Below are 16,255 nucleotides of genomic sequence, written 5' to 3' on the forward strand. Positions count from 1 at the left end.
AAGTCAACTTGCGGGGTACATACGTAAGGTCACTGCTAGCTGCCCTGCACGCTTGCTTTCTGCTGCCAGTCGTATAAGCCCCATATGTTAGCATGTTAGTATGGGGCTTGTCATATTGCCACTGACATTCGACTGTTTCATCGATGGTATTGTTTCATTGCAAATTAGAATCTATCAAATTAGAACCTGTGTTTTATTTAAACTTTTGATCAGCAATGAACATGATTATAATGTCAGGTGAGAGACTGGACATATTGGATAATTTCCCATGGCAGACCTGACAATATCTCGCGGCACACCATTGTGTTGCGGTACAGGGTTTGGAAAAACACTGGGACAAAAGTTACAATCATGGCTGAGATTGTGCTTTGCATCCACTAGATGCCGCCATGCTAAAGCGAAAACAACATAATACAGCTTTATTTATATAGCACTTTCACATCTGCTGCACAAAATGTTTTACAGAACATTTAAAACGCAATGTTGAAGAAATCTGATTATTGATCCACATGAAGCTCCCTGAGGCTGCAGCGTGAAGCAAGACAGTCGTCCATAAAAATACACGGTTATTCCTTGGCAACCCGTGAAAGTGTTCACAAACACGGACGTGAAACATATCAATACAAATGGCATTAAAAAACAATAAGTGAAAGAACTATGTTCTGAAGACAGCTGATCTAACAAAAGAAGCACACAAACCTGATGGGCTCACAACCACAAGGGGCCAAATATCCCGAGAAGTGTCGCTTGTCTCCATCTTCCTTTATTTAGTCAGTAGTGAAATATGCTTTTGGTATTATCTTCATTTCATCATGGCTGTGCAGAGCTCACAAAGTAGCTGTCTGCTTGTTTGAGGGTGTGTTCGCGAATGCACATATCAATTCGTGTCGGGCAGAAACCTTTTAGGTTACAATTGGTTTCTTCAAATTATCAGCACATGATGGCATAGGAACACCGACAGGGAAAACCACAAAAGGGAATGGAAGGAGATTCTAACGTGATATCTAAGGTGCATGAGATTAGGCGCATTGTCAGTTTTTGAGAAAATTGAATGCTTTTCGGTGCGCCGTATAGTGCAGAAAATATGGTGTGTGCCCTCTGACCCAAAATGTCAATTCCTGTTTACAACACCAAATGATGTTTGTATCAATTAACGTCTTGTTCTTTTCAGAAAAAAAAAAACATGTCATAGACCATCAGATGAAGAATCTGATATGATTAAAACGAGACATGGAGTGCACTTATACTGTGTAACACTTTCAACAAAAAGGTGGTCCTTGAGGGTTGGCGTCAGGCATAGCTTCCATATCACCGTGCTACAACACACCTGACCCAAACGATCAGCTCTCAGCAAGCTCAAAAGTCTGATCCTGATCATTTGACTCAGTTCTGTTGCAGTAGAGAGCGATAGAAAACACGCTGGACACCATCCCCCAAGGTCCAATCTTTGACACCTGTGATGCACATGATAAATTGAGGTGCAAAGAACTTCAGAGAGCCTCACATTAACTTATTCATAAGCCTAATCGAGTGACATTAAGTGCAGCGCGAGACAACCATCAGCCTTCAGTAACGTTTCAGCTTGTTGCCGCCGCTTAAAAATGTAAAGCAAAAACAAAGTATGTTTTACTTTAAAGGGGCTTCTCAGGCCACAGTGTGGTGAAATGAAAAATCGTTTGTTGCGCCTCGTGGTGTCGTACAAAAATAAAATAAAAACTTCTCGAAATTTCACTAATCAAGTTGAGGAGATGCCATGCATGAAAAATGAGTAAGAGGTTAACAACCCAGATGTGTCAAGATTGTGCTTCACTGACGGTAATATTTAACAGTTTATTTAATGCTCAACAGCTGGCACAGTATTTAAACATATGTGCATCCACAATAGCGATTTGAATTTGATAATTCCTTCAACCTTAAAGGACAACCGACGCCTTCAGACAAGTTATGTCCATAATTTGTAAAATCACGTCAAATGACTTCTACTGAGCGTATTTTACAAAGACTCCACCGCATATAGCTGTATTTTATGTGCTGAATATTCAGTCTTCTTTTCGAGTTGATGACAATCCCCATGTGACATCACGTTTGGAATGCCCCTGACCGAGAAAGCGACACACAAGGCATTTTGCGGTACCTTGTTTGGTTGGAAAATGTTGTGTTGATCCGTGTTGCCAAAATGGAACTGTATAGTGCCACTTAGCAGTTTGTTTGACAACGATACTAGTGCAGCGTGTTCTACCGGAAACAAATTCCTTGTGTGTTCTACATACTTGGCAATAAAGATGATTCTGATTGATGGCGAAATTAGAAGGAATACACATAACAACAAGACAACTATTTGATATTCACTGCAGACAAATCAGCCCATTTCCAACGAAGCTTGAGCGCCATCTTCTGCATTTTCTGGGTGCTACATTGCTGTCATTGCCGGCTCGAATTGATATGGGAGGACTCCTTTAATCGATTGCAAACATTTATGCTTTATTCTTCAGAACTATTTGAATCATATTAATAACTGGATGAGTAACAACAAAGCACTTTCTCCGAATCTGAAGCCATTGTTTTGATTCTCGAGCAAGGCAAGACGTCTTAGCGTGATGTCACGAACTGGGGGGGGGGGGGGGGCTTTCTAAAAATCCCCAATTCGCAGCTCAATTTGTTGCAGTTTTAGCACACCAAGTCATTTGTTATTGGTGTTTTGCATTTGACTAAAAATATCAGCCTGTGTGTTTTGGGTATTTTAGATGCTATAAAACGTTTTATGATGTCAGTTAGAAAACAAAAAAATGTGTTGGTTGTCCTTTAAATAAGATGAAAATTTACCTTATTGAGAAGGGTGAGTTTGATGTCTTTATGGGAACCAGGACCGCCATAGTTTCCCGGTGGTGGCATATTTCCAGCAGGGTGGTGTGAAGGGCGACTACCTCTGTTTCCAGGGACTGGTCTGGGAATAGGGTGGCCTCCTCTGGGTGGACCGCCAGATGGGTTCATCTTCCTGCGATCCTCCCTTATGGGTTCGTCTTTCTTCACCACCCTCTCTATGATATCAGATCACATGAGGAAAACTTCGGTACAGGCTGATTTCACACCAAATTGCCCACCCCTAATAACTATACATTCTATTGCACACTGACCTCTGTTCTTGTCTCTGTTCTGTGGCGGCCGATCCCGAGGGGGGACCACTCGTTCTTTCCGTGGGTGCCCTGGAGTCGGTGAGCGAGTACTGGCTGAAGACACAGGGCTAGCCAGATCAGCATACATGTCATCAGAGTCTGCGCTATGCATGGAACTACTGCCAGATGAACCCGATGACACTGAAGACACACTGCTCACACTCAAAGACCTGTAGCAGAGGAAATACGGTGAGCCAAAAGCCATTGCATCAGTTGGAAAGGAACAAGCTTTCACACATTGTGCAACATCGCCATGAGCATGCCCACGCTCGAAAGTATAATGTTCATTATTGACAGAATGAATACACCCATTTTGCCACACTGCACAAAGGCACTCCCCGTAACACACAACAAATCGTTTGGAAAAAAAAACACACCTGGACTTCCTGAGAGGTTTCCCAAGATCAAGCATGTGGAAACAAGAGAGATTATTTAATTAATGTTTGAAGAATGTGCAACAGTAAAAGTGGTTCTATGGAAAAAACACAGGTGAATCACTTGGCACTTTATTTAACCCAAGAATGCTAAAACCTAACTTAAAACAAATATTGTAAACACAATATGTCTACTCATCACATTGAGAAATGGTTGACCAGGACAATGGATTTTATTCAATTTGAAAGGGACGAGGTGTCAAACTCCTGTCCTTGAGGGCCGCCGTTCTACATGTTTAACAAGTCTCCCTGTTGCAACGCACCTGATTCAAGGGAACTGGCTCAATGTCAGACTTCCACAGAGCAAGTCTGACGTTGAGCCTGTTCCTTTAAATCAGGTGCTTTGCAACAAGGGGACTTGGAAAACGTACGACGGCGGCCCTCGAGGACTGGAGTTTGACACCTGTGGACTACATACTCAAGCCATCCAATTAAAAAAAAGAGTCGCAATTAGATGCTCAGGTCACAATTACGTAACAGAGTGATTATTTGGAATGTATCGTGGCACATATTTATGAATAACCAATACCTATTTGTCTACCAATACGACAACATACATTTTTAATAATTTGTAGAGAACAAGAGGTAGGATAAGATATGTTTTTTTTAACTTCTTCCTACTCCCTTCGAGCATATAGACCAGACTGAAGCATATAAATTAAGATTTCTTTTCTTTGACTTGGGTTGATATGTTCTTTGACTTATGTTCAATCAAACAATGATTTTTCATCATTGTTTGTGTTTCCATCTTATGACATGCTTACTTCGTTCAATTAATTCCAACGCATTTCCAATGTGGATCTCATTGTGCGCAAATCGAGTAACATGATCACATTAAAGCTTAACTGAATCAGAGTTGTTGCAGTTCGATTAATTCAATTGTGTCCCTGATAATGGTAACAAAAAAAACAAAACAAACTACAAACAAAAAATGAACATTTATTTGTGTTGACAATTATATGCATGCAATGAAAAGGTGTGGTGACGTACTTAGATTTTCTGGATCCAGAACGTGAATGTGACAGGGAGTTTGAAGAGGATCTGGACGGAGAGCTTGAACCTGAGTAACTACTGCCACTTCCGCTAACACTCCCACTTACAGTCCGCCTAAAAGAGAAGCAACCGTCCAAAAGACAAGTGTCAACCCAACACAAACTGTTTTGCTTTAAAAAGAATAAATGACCAATTAGCTAATCTTCTTTTCCTTTTGGCTTTTCCTTTCAGGGGTCACCAGAGCAAATCAGTGTCCTCGATCTTCAAAGTTTTATTCGCATGCTTGTTTTGGCCAAGCCTTTACGTCGGATGCCCTTCTTGACACATCCCTCAATTATCAAATATCAAAAGGAGACCACAAAATCTTTTATTATCCATTTTTTGACTGAATAACTCCATGAAATTCACAAACAGTGGCCTTTGTAAAAATTAAATGGCAATCTGCTGATGACACTCTGTTACACTAAGATAGAGGCCACTTCCGTCTGAGAATGTCCTGTGCTGTTGAAGTACCAGAATGACAGCGTAGGGTTGCTGTATTGTTAAGTGTCATCTTGGATGTCAAAATGTAAAAGGCGTGATGAGCTCTACTTCAACCAGGACATTTATTGATTGATTCAAGGATCAAATGCACCGTATGAATGTTGCTAAGAATCTCCTCGTGAGAGAGAAGCATCATGAGCATTCAAAAGAGGTCACATAAAGTTCTCCTATAAAGGTTTGGAATGATATATATAATAACCTGAAATCTCACCCGAAAGCTCAATGTCCCAAACTTCTTGTGAGTAGTGTAAATCGACATTGATTGATGCCTACCTCCGAGGAGGATGCTGTTGCCGTTCTTTCTGCCTTCCTTCCCTCTGGTTGGGAGGCCCGCCAGCTTCCCGGGAAGGAAGTTGTCTGACCATGACACTGCCAGCAGCACTAACATTACCACCGGCAGCGACAACAACACTGGTCGACTCTCGAAGATTCACGGAAGGCTTTCCTCCTTCGGGCAAGGGCTTGAAAGGCCTGGTCATTGGTCCACTTGGCGGTGGTGGAGTCTGAGCTTTTTTCATGGGAGGTTTATCCTTGCGTGGAGTGAGTGCAGCACCCTGCTTCAATGGCATGCTGTGGATGGGGTAGGGGGTGGATTATTTTGAAATGTCCAGAGAACAAAAGGTAAGCATACCATCAGTTATCAAAAACAATACAGAGAATTACTGTCACATTTCATGACTGGAAAAAGACCCCTGTATCATTTGGTGACATCAAAGAGACAATGTGCAAAGTTTGTTTGGATGAATACTTTATCGTAAGAACGCGAGAAGGAGCAACTGAGTGGTTGAAACATGCTTTTGAAGAATTGTTAAAGTTTATCCAAATAATATGGACTTTGGTTCTACCCTTTGGGGCGCCCCGGTAGTCGAGTGGTTAGCACACCGGCTTCACAGTGCAGAGGTCGCCGGTTCGCGTCCCGGTCCGGCCTCCCTGTGTGGAGTTTGCATGTGCTCCCCAGGCCCGCGTGGGGTTTCTCCGGGTCCTCCGGTTTCCTCCCACACTCCAAAAATATGCATGGCAGGCAGATTGACCACTCCAAATTGTCCCTAGGTGTGAGAGTGACTGTTGTACGTCTTTGTGGGCCCTGCAATTGGCTGGCAACCAATTCAGGGTGTCCCCCGCCTCGTGCCCGAAGACAGCTGAGATAGACACCCCCCGCGACCCTAATGAGGAATAAGCGGTACGGAAAATGGATGGATGGTTCTACCCTTTGGCAAGCAGTGGAGGAAGATCTGGTTTATTTTTGGCATTCCTTGGTACAGGTGGAACTGGTGAGGGAGATGTGGAGAACGATCTTGACCTGAATCAGTAGAAGAGAAAGTTTAATGTTGAACAGTTTTTTTTTCTTGTTATTTTTAATATACACAATTATAGTTTTATATACAGTGCTCAAAATAAAATCAGGGAAAGCCCTTTGTAAAGTAAGATTGCTTTCCATTTTTCAGGGGAAAAGGAAAAACTCACCTGTGTGAAAAATTACATCCTGTGTTCAAATCTTATGGGCAATCAATAGCTCCATTTGTTGGGATTTGTGAGACTGCTCCGTGTCCCATTGATATTAAAGGCATGTCAAACCTTTCTGGACAAATCAGTTAGGTTCCATCCATTTCTGTCATTTATTAATTAACAATAAACAATAGCCATTGCTATACATGTTTTAAAGGGGATTGCCTCCGTATTTAAACAGGTTTATATTGCCAGTGTGTGCAGGTGGCAATTAACTAAGTCATTGTCGTTGTCATAAAGACTTTACATATTTATAGAATACAGACGCTCCCAATTTACGAACATTCAAGTTACATAACAGTATCGATGAAAAGGTTTCTTCAGCCGTCATCTGTACTTCTTTGAAGGTGTCGGACGTTTTGCTTCTTATCCAAGAAACCTCGTCAGCAAACTAAAGTCTTACTGGTAGTTTAGGCCCTATATATATCCCTACCATCCAGACATGGCGGTGCTGGACTCTGCAATGATAGGTCCCTGCTTTCAGGTTGGGGGGAGCAGAGGACTACTCCCTGCAGCAGCACTGATAGTTCCTATTGTTCTGACTGGCCTGATTGCCCCACTTGGACCGGTATCACCTCATCAGTATTACTAATCCTATGTTGCCTAAGCAGGCTATTGTATGAACAATCCAAGTTGAACCTCACCCCACCAAACCGGTTTAATGAAGGATTTCGTTGTTTTATGAAAATCGCCTCTTTTACACCCCTTTGAAACTATCTAGGTTCTTTCGCTAAGATTTTAACCTCATTGTCGTCAAATGAGTGGTTGCTAGCTTTTAGGTGCATATGTACTGCCGATTGAGGCCCACTAGTATTATCCCTGCGATGTTGATAGTCTTTTTTTGAGAATTTGTTTAGTCTCCCCAATGTTCTGCTATTTTCATTGCTATTTCATATTTTTTTTATTTTCATTCTTACAATGTATTGAATAAACTACATTATTTTGTTTTTCATTTGGCAGCCTATCTTCTGGATGCACTAATTTTTGCCTTCAAGTGTTTATCGGTTTGAAATAAGTAGGAATTTTGTGTTGCCAAGGGACTCTTTCGATGAAAAGGTTTCTTCAGCCATCATCTGTACTTTTTTTGAAGGTGTCGGACGTTTCGCTTCTTATCCAAGATGCTTCTTCAGCGAACTGAAGTCTTACTGGTAGTAGCGGACCTGTATATATCGCTAATGTCCAGACATAGAGGCGCCGGACACTGCTATGATAGGTCCCTACTCTGAGGTTGGGGGGAGAAGAGGACAACTCCCTGCGGCCCCACCGATGATAGGTCCCTCCTCTCAGGTTGAGTGGTCCTCTGTTTTGACTCCTTTTCTCTACCTTCAACGCTTGTTGGTATTAGTTTAGCCCTATGCTGGAGGGTTCTGATAATTACTAGTTGGTGTTGTAAAGGGTGGTTAGAATCGAAAAGTATTGGTCAGTGTGCGTAGCCTTCCTAAAGACTTCTGTTTTTAGCGCTCTGTCCTCTTTTATAACTACTTTACAATCCAAAAGGGCTAGTTGGTTCTCTTTAATGTCCTCGCGAGTAAATTTAATGTTGATGTCTACCGAGTTGAGGTGAAGGATTGAATTTCTTGTTTTTTTAATTATGACAAAAGTATCGTCCACATATCTAAACCGGTGTCTAGGTTTTGTCCCCGGGAAGGATGTGAGGGCCTGTTTCTCCATCTCTTCCATGTACAGATTAGCCACTATGCGTGAAACTGGTGAGCCCCATAGCACAACCATGAATTTGTTTGGACAATTTCTCCCTAAATTGAAAATATGTAGTATTAAGGCACATTTGAAGTCATGAAAAAGTGACATGAAGTCCAAGATGGCGCCCGAGTAGGCAGCCTCAGCAAGTGCTCTCATGAGCCTTGCTTTTTTTGGTTGTTTTTGTCTTGTTTTGTGTTTTCTTTTGTCACTTTGTGTTGTTGTGCATCGTGTGGAACGGATACAGATTGTTCTTCAGCATTTTTGACCACGACATTCATCAAGGAGGAGACTTTGCTGAGCGGTTGTGCCTTTTCGGCAGCATGAATATGCCAGTACTGTTTTTGAATGGGAGGAATGTCGGAGCCATTCGACTGCCATCGCTGGACACCAAAGGGGCCATTGTGTTTTTTTTGCGCCTGTAATGGGCAGCATCTTCACAGCCCCGCTTTGTTTAGCGGAAAGGTCAGTGCTGTTGGACAGTCTGCGGCTAGATGGATGCATGGCTTGGGGAACCCGCGATAAGAAAAAAGGAGTGTCAGCGCAGAGCGCCGATGCGTATGTAGAACTGTTGCGGCTTGGAATTGAAGCAGATTTATGTGGAACAGGAGATGTGAGACAATCTCTTTTCGTCAATGGATGCTACAGCTGCGTGTTTGCTTTCAACATTTAGTTTGTAGTCGACGTGCACATTCCACCATGATGTCCCTGATCCACTGGTGGAAAGACGCTTTGATCCTCTCCTCTTTAATCTAGAACTGCTTCATGTCATCACAAAGAGGGTACAGCAAGTCCTGAATAATGAATGTCTCTCTGTGTCTGTGTTTTGTCATATTGTCTCTATGCTGTCATATTATTTGTTATTTAGTTTTTTTTTGTTCTTTTGACTTCAAGACGGCGCCGCGAGAGTGGCTGCCTTTCCAGCAGCTCATGTATTTTGTTTTTCTACTTTCATTCCTTTCATCACTTTGCTGTTGTGAAATGTAAATTTCTCCACTGTGAGACTAATAAAGGCATATCCAATCCAATTTCTAACAATTGGCAGATGTGGTCCGGTTTAAGTTTGGTTCTTTAATGCAGAGAAACGTCCGCCAGCAGTCTCGTCCTCACCACTGAGACTGCTGCTGGGGTTTGGACAGATGTAAACAGCGAAGTCACATCGTAAGATGCCAATGTTTCCTCAGGTTCCAATATGAAGTCTTTGATCTTCTCTACAAACCCTGTGGTGTTCTGTACGTGATATTCTGTGTTACCAACCAACGGAGCGAAGATAGTTTTTAAATATTTGGCTACATTGTATGTAGAGGAGGCAATGCCACAAACAATGGGTCTGAGGGGGAACCCTTCTTTATGTATTTTTGGCAGGCCATAGATACATGGTGTGGCCTCCCCCGGGTATAATCTAAAATACATGTTTGTCTATTTGTTTTTCTTTCTCTAACTTTTGGAGACAGTCTGTCATTTCTTTCTTGTATCTATTGGAAGGGACCCTTTTTAGTTGCTCATAAGTGGAAGAATCACTGATTAACCTATTTATTTTGTCTTCATAATCCGATGTGTTGAGAAGCAATGTACACCTACCTTTGTCTGCTGGCAAAATAGTAATATTTTTATCTTTTTGTAGAGTAGTTAACGCCTTACTCTCTTCTAATGTTATGTTGGATGGAGGTGGTTTGGCACTTCTAAGACGGGCTGATATTTTAATGCGCAGATCATCTGCCTTTGTATAGGAAAGTTTGTTATTTTTAATAGCCGATTCAGTAGCTGTGATGTAGTCTACTGTAGGTATAGTTTTAGGAGTTACTGGGAAATTTAAACCTGTTAAATTTCTAACATTTAAACCTCTTAAATTTCTTACATTTCTCAGTAACTCCTAAAACTATACGACTGAGAGCTTAAACAGATGTATTACATAACAGTACATACGAACATTTTCGCAGGTAGTTTGTCGAAAAATGTTCGGAGAGAGATGAACACAAGTTCGCTTGTGATTGGCTGCGTACTGTGCTTCACGTACACATGCGCACAGACACATTAGAGGTATCAAGGGCTGGATGTTTGCGCGACGGACACTAAGGCTGACCAATCAGCGCTAAAGTGTTGCCAACGCGTTCAGGCCCCGATCCGCCGAGCTCGCTTATGATTGGCTGCGTAGAGTATGTGGGCAAAGAGGAAATCCCTCTTCCCAGTTGACGCTCTGATGAGGAGGCATTGAGCTCGCTTACGATTGGCTGTGTAGAGTATGTGGGTGGGGAGGAAATGCCTCTTCCCAGTTGACACTCCAGGAGGAGACGATGCATAACAAAAAGTAATGACTTCAGTAATGTATTACTGAAGACCCTAGGATATGTCATTGTACTACAGTAGGTGTGAATTTATTTAACGACTGTTAGAGTGTCTGTGTTTTCTACTTCCCCGTTCAGTGTTTGACTAAAATATACATTCCATACAAAATATAGCACTGAAGCAACTTACGAACCAATTCTCCTTACACACAACCACTCGGAACGTATCTCGTTTGTAAGGTGGGGAGTGCCTGTAGTCACACAGCACATACTGGCATATAAAAGGCAAGAAATAACATTTTATAGTTCATGCAACCAAAAATATAAACACCCAACACAAACAAGCTCATCCTACTAAATTTAGGCAGGTGCCTAAACAGATGTATTTTATCCGCTTTTTTCAAATTGAAAAGACAATTGTAGCAGAATCAACTATAAAATGGTCATTCGGAGTGCACCCTCGCACGCCCGGAGGGGGGAGGGACAGGGCTGAATAGGAAGAAACTTCACACTCGAAGTTTAGAGATAAGGCCTGCCGAATAGCTCAGATGTCTGCAAAAATGGGCATTATCAACAACTTTTACGCCCCAACACCTTACAAATTATGATTAAAAAAATTCCCCAAAAGTGATTTAAACAGGGATTCTAAATATAAAAAACATGCTTTTTGGGGATGCTTCAAAGTGAATCTCTTGAACGAGCTTTTTGTGTCAGTGTGTAAAGTCCAAATGACTGGACATTGTCCTTTGACGCGTTTGTTTCCATTTGGTCACAAGTTCCATGATTTCTTTTTTACGCGGGAACAGGGGAATGGGAATTCCCCAATGGTCAAACAACAGGGTAATCCGGTAAAACGTCATACGACCATCTGCTCAAAGCGATTGTCTAAAGTTAATGGTCCAACGAGATCAGATTACTGTATGTTGTGATGTATAAGGCGCACCGGAGTATGAGGCGCACCCCCCCAGTGAATGGTGTATTTTCAAACGTCTTCCATATATAAGGCACACCGGACTATAAGGTGCACCTTAAATGAATGACAAAAGTTTTCCAAATGTAATATAGAAATATATACGTTTTCAAAATACTGTATAAAGCACACCACATTATAAGACTTCCCAGTTGAGGCTGAGGTTACGCACTACTTCTTCTACAGGGGGAAATGGAGTCGGTGACTACTGACAGTAGTTGCGAGATCTGGCTCAATATTACTTCAGATATAAGGCACACTTGTGTATAAGGTGCACTTGCGTATAAGGCGCACTTGCGTATAATAACTATTTTGAAGAAAATCAAGGCTTTTGGGTGCGCCCTATACACGGGAAAATACGGTAAATTGTGGAGTCAGTTCTATGCATTAGAAAATGGAAACTCCACAAAGAAATATGTGGGCATGCCTTTTTTAACGCACATTTCTTGGAAAACAAAAGAAGACCTTTATATTTCCTAGGTAAGATGTGGAATGAATTTCAGGAAAGTTGATCAAGGTCCAGTTCCAGTGATAGCTTTCTTTTGAATATTGTTCCAGGAATTTCCAACTTAAGATGAAAACTTTGGCTGCGACACGCTTTGGATGGAATTTGAACTGCCACAGTGTCTCCAGAATTTGAGATTTAGTCTGAAAAGGTCACAATTAGCCAATTGGTACAATTCTGAGATAGACGGGTTAACTGCAACTGCGTGAATCGAGCTGGAATTATTCACCATTTTGGCAGCAACGGATTTCAAGGCTTGCAAACTTAATTGGTTCCCAGAAAGTGTGTGTAAGGAGAAACGTTTGTCTGCCAAACATTTATTTCCCATAAGAAACCATTAAAAATGATAATAATCTGTTCCCATGTCCCCATAAAACATAATTTTCTACTAAATAACCCTCAAAATTACACAAAACATACCTTAATTTATGTACACGAGATGTGGTATTGCATTGTAATTAAAGAAATAAACGGTACAGTATAATAAACTCGCTTATTTATTTATTTATTTATTTATTTACCGTTATGATGGTAGTTGTCAATGGATAGTAGCAATGGTCGACTTAGCGTAATGGTACTGGGACAGCTAATTCACACAAACGCACACCTCGTTCATGTTTTTCGATGATCTCCTTCTGCTCGACCTTAATTTTCTTTTTCGGGTCCCATAATAGCAAAAGTACTCCACTCGATAACAAACCATGTCTGCACTCAAAGGGGGTGAAGAAAACTAGTCCGCCAACCATGATGGCGCTGTTCGACCGTTTGGTGCTCTCCCGCCAAAAACTAGTCCGTCTGCCAAGATTATATTCTCGCGAATTTAAAGTTCGTAAGGCGAAAAATCTGTCAGCGAAAGCATTCGTAAACCGAGGTATCACTGTACTTCTTTTGAGGAACAATCGGCAATAAATCCACCACATATGTAGCCTGAACACCCGCTCTGTGACTTTGAATGTACAGTCCGAAATCTTTAAATGAACGAAGGGCCAGCGCAAGAACGCCAGAATGCGAGTGAAGTAGTCAAACTGAAAATCCATCCTGAACTCAACAGTGAGGGTCGAATGAACATTTCTTGAGGACACGTGAAAAGACAAACGCAATTGCCAAGATGCCAGATTACATATCTGTCAACCTTGTGTTATAGCTGCCCTTATAAATGATTACAATCCTGTATAAAAGTTGTAGCACACCGTACATTATTTGAAATGATAAAACATATCTAAAAAACAGGAAGATTGTATCAATTGCCAGGTTTGGAAGACGCAAAGCCACAAATTATGCTTTCGAGTTCAAAGTGAGATAATGTACCTAAATTTAGAAGTATTATTTATTAGTTGGAAAAAAGCAGGAACGGGTTACAGTTTTAATTTCTAAATTAAAAAAAGTGGGTGGGGGGAAGGTAAAAAATGATAAAAATGACACGTTTTTTTCAACCAGCTCATAATCGGTACAAAATTATCCCAAGGGACCAGTGAGACAAAACAAACCTTGAGTGGCTGCCACTGAATGAGCTGTGAGAGTGGCTGGTGTAGGAACTGAACGACGTGGAGTGGCTGCGAGACCGCGATGACACGGAACCCGTGTAGGACGAAGAGCGAGACGAAGACCTGCAGCAGACAAACAGGGTAATATTGCAGAGATTATGGAAACCAAACGAAAAAATACAGGTAAACCATCCAGGCTATAAAAGAAACCCACATCATTTGATGGAGGTCAGGAAAAAAAATCCCATGCGGTACAGACTTTCAAATGAATTTTCTCAACCTAACAAGCATGGTGACTTGCTGGAGGACATACCGGGAAGAGTTTGATGGCGAAACGGAGGAACCAGAATGATGATTTCTCCGCCGACTACGGGGCGGGGAGCCCAGACCAGATCTTCTCCTGGGGGATTTTGACCGACGCCAAGGGTCCTTCCACTCATCTGGTTGTCTCATTGCTGGCACAAGCTCTTTCTTTATAGGCGGCTCCATTGGTCGGCTGAAATGATGGAACAAGATGAAGCGTAGAGTCAGACAAGTCAGTGTAAAAAGACTGCTTTGACGATTTCTTCAAATACTACATGTTATCAATAACATGAACACCTAGTGTTTTTTAAAATATTTTCAGCCAATTAAATTTAGATATGAACTGTAATCTGTAAACTTCTCTATTAAATGAATGAGCTGAACTGAATGACATTGGCTAAACCCACATACAGTATCTGCCAGAAAATAGCTGTCGTTTAGTTTGGGCTGTTAATCAGGAAACCCATTAGCCGGCATTCTGCATATCGCTGGCAACATTTGTGCTACATTTTTTTCACAAATCTATAAGACTGGCCAGTGTACACTAAGGTGTTATTCTTATAAATAAGAGGTCAATTTCAGGTGTGAAAAACGGTCCCTTTAAAGGACAACCGACATCTCTGGACAAGTTGTGTCCATAATTTGTAAAATGGCTTCAAATGACTTCTACTGAGCGTATTTTAATAAGATTCCACCGCATATAGCTATATTTTACGTTTTAAGACTCGCACTGAATATTCAGGAAGTCTTGTTTTTGAGTTGGTGACGAGTCCGTACGCGACGTCACTAAAGGAACGCCCATGACCGAAAAAAAGACGCATTGTAGCGGTCCTTCCATCACGTTAATGTATTTTGCTTTACTTGTTTGGTCTGAAAACCTCGTGCTGCACCCAAAAGCCGCCAGAAGAGGGCGTCCAAGCTCCATATAAGAAATTTATCAGCCTGTGGAAACGGAGGTGGCCACAGGAGGTCGCCATTTTGTGCCTTTTTCCTTGAGAAATCTCCCCTCAATGTTGCCTCATAATAGCGCGGAATAAATTCTTTAATCGATTGCAAACATGTATGCTTTCCTCTTCAGTACTATTTGAATCATATTCATAACTGGATGTGTAAGAATAAAGCATATTCTCCGAATCTGAAGCTATTGTTTTGATTCTGCAGCTATGCAAGGCATCTTGGCGTGACGTCACAAACTGGGGGCGGGACTTTCTGAAAATGCCCAATTCGCAGCTCAATTTTTTGCAGATTTTGGACACTTTAAGAAGGTAGCAGAGCTGAAGATGTTGAGGTTTTCTTTGGGAGTGACCATGTTGGATAGGATGAGGAATGAGTACATTAGAGGGACAACTCATATTAGAGGCTTTGGAGAAAAAGTCATAGAGGCCAGACTGAGGTGGTTTGGACATGTCCAGAGGAGAGAGACCAACTATATCGGGAGAAGGATGCTTAGCCTTGAACGGCCAGGCAGGAGACCGAGAGGAAGACCGAAGAGGAGGTCTATGGATGTGGTCAAAGAGGACATGAAGGTAGCTGGTGTGAGAGAAGAGGATGGAGGACATTGATTCACTGTTGCGACCCCTGAAGGGAAAAGCCGAAAGGAAAAGAAGAAGTCATTTTTATCGGTGTTTTGCATTTGAATAAAAATATCATACTGCGTGTTTTGGGTATTTTAGATGCTATAAAACGTTTTTTTGATGTTAGTTAAGAAACAAAAAAGTGACGTCGGTTGTCCTTTAAGGAAGAAATGTATAAGGCCAATAAACCGATATTTTGGGAGGAACCAGGATTCTGCTTGAGGTCATTTTCCTTTTTCAGCTAAAATCAACTGTAATTGCCAAGATGAATTGCAGATAGAGCATGAAGTTCAAAACCAACTACCGTACTTCAGACAATGAACAAATGTCACCGAGTCAAAACATGTCATACCATCAGAGACAAATTCCTACGACAGTGCAAAGGATCAGAAAAAGAGAATACATGACAAGCCTTGACATTTGTTTTTGTAAAGCCAGAATTTAATTTAAACAAAGCATAAATATCAAATTTGAAGAGGTGGGTGGAATGAAAGGCAAATGGGAATTCACAATTCTTGCATTTTAAAATCTCTAACCGCTGTTAGGAAAGTGAAACCAAACCCTATTTGCATGTTTCGGTTGAGTGTCACAGGTGACAATTTAAGCTTAGCCTCACGCTACACCAGGAAGAACTGAAAATTAAACTAAATGAGTTTTGTCCAGAGAGTTGGTAATTATTTCTTTCAGCGCTAATGTTCTGACATATTGTCTTTGGACACTAAGTGCATGATTCGCGGTCAGTGACAAATTCCACAAGCATATGATGCCAGAGCAAATAAATGACTCA

The 16,255-nt window shown here is 41.5% G+C and overlaps 1 protein-coding gene across 4 annotated transcripts in view; it reads right to left on the reverse strand.

Annotated features, from left to right (window-relative positions):
* zc3h18 (zinc finger CCCH-type containing 18) overlaps positions 1-16,255 on the reverse strand; it is a 53,640-nt gene that overhangs the window by 7,878 nt on the left and 29,507 nt on the right. For 3 of the 4 annotated variants that reach the window (XM_088997546.1, XM_088997544.1, XM_088997545.1), the window contains exons 10-16: positions 13,905-14,087; positions 13,595-13,714; positions 6,351-6,443; positions 5,417-5,713; positions 4,598-4,714; positions 3,135-3,343; positions 2,824-3,038 (exon numbers count right to left, since the gene is read on the reverse strand). In XM_088997546.1, coding sequence (XP_088853672.1) covers positions 2,824-3,038; positions 3,135-3,343; positions 4,598-4,714; positions 5,417-5,713; positions 6,351-6,443; positions 13,595-13,714; positions 13,905-14,087 — 1,234 coding nt within the window. The remainder of the gene's footprint in view (positions 1-2,823; positions 3,039-3,134; positions 3,344-4,597; positions 4,715-5,416; positions 5,714-6,350; positions 6,444-13,594; positions 13,715-13,904; positions 14,088-16,255) is intronic. The other variant, XM_088997547.1, reaches the window with a different exon arrangement.

This window comes from Hippocampus bargibanti, linkage group LG05 (genome assembly GCF_051943395.1).
Source record: "Hippocampus bargibanti isolate YZ-2025 linkage group LG05, ASM5194339v1, whole genome shotgun sequence".
NCBI lineage: Eukaryota > Metazoa > Chordata > Actinopteri > Syngnathiformes > Syngnathidae > Hippocampus > Hippocampus bargibanti.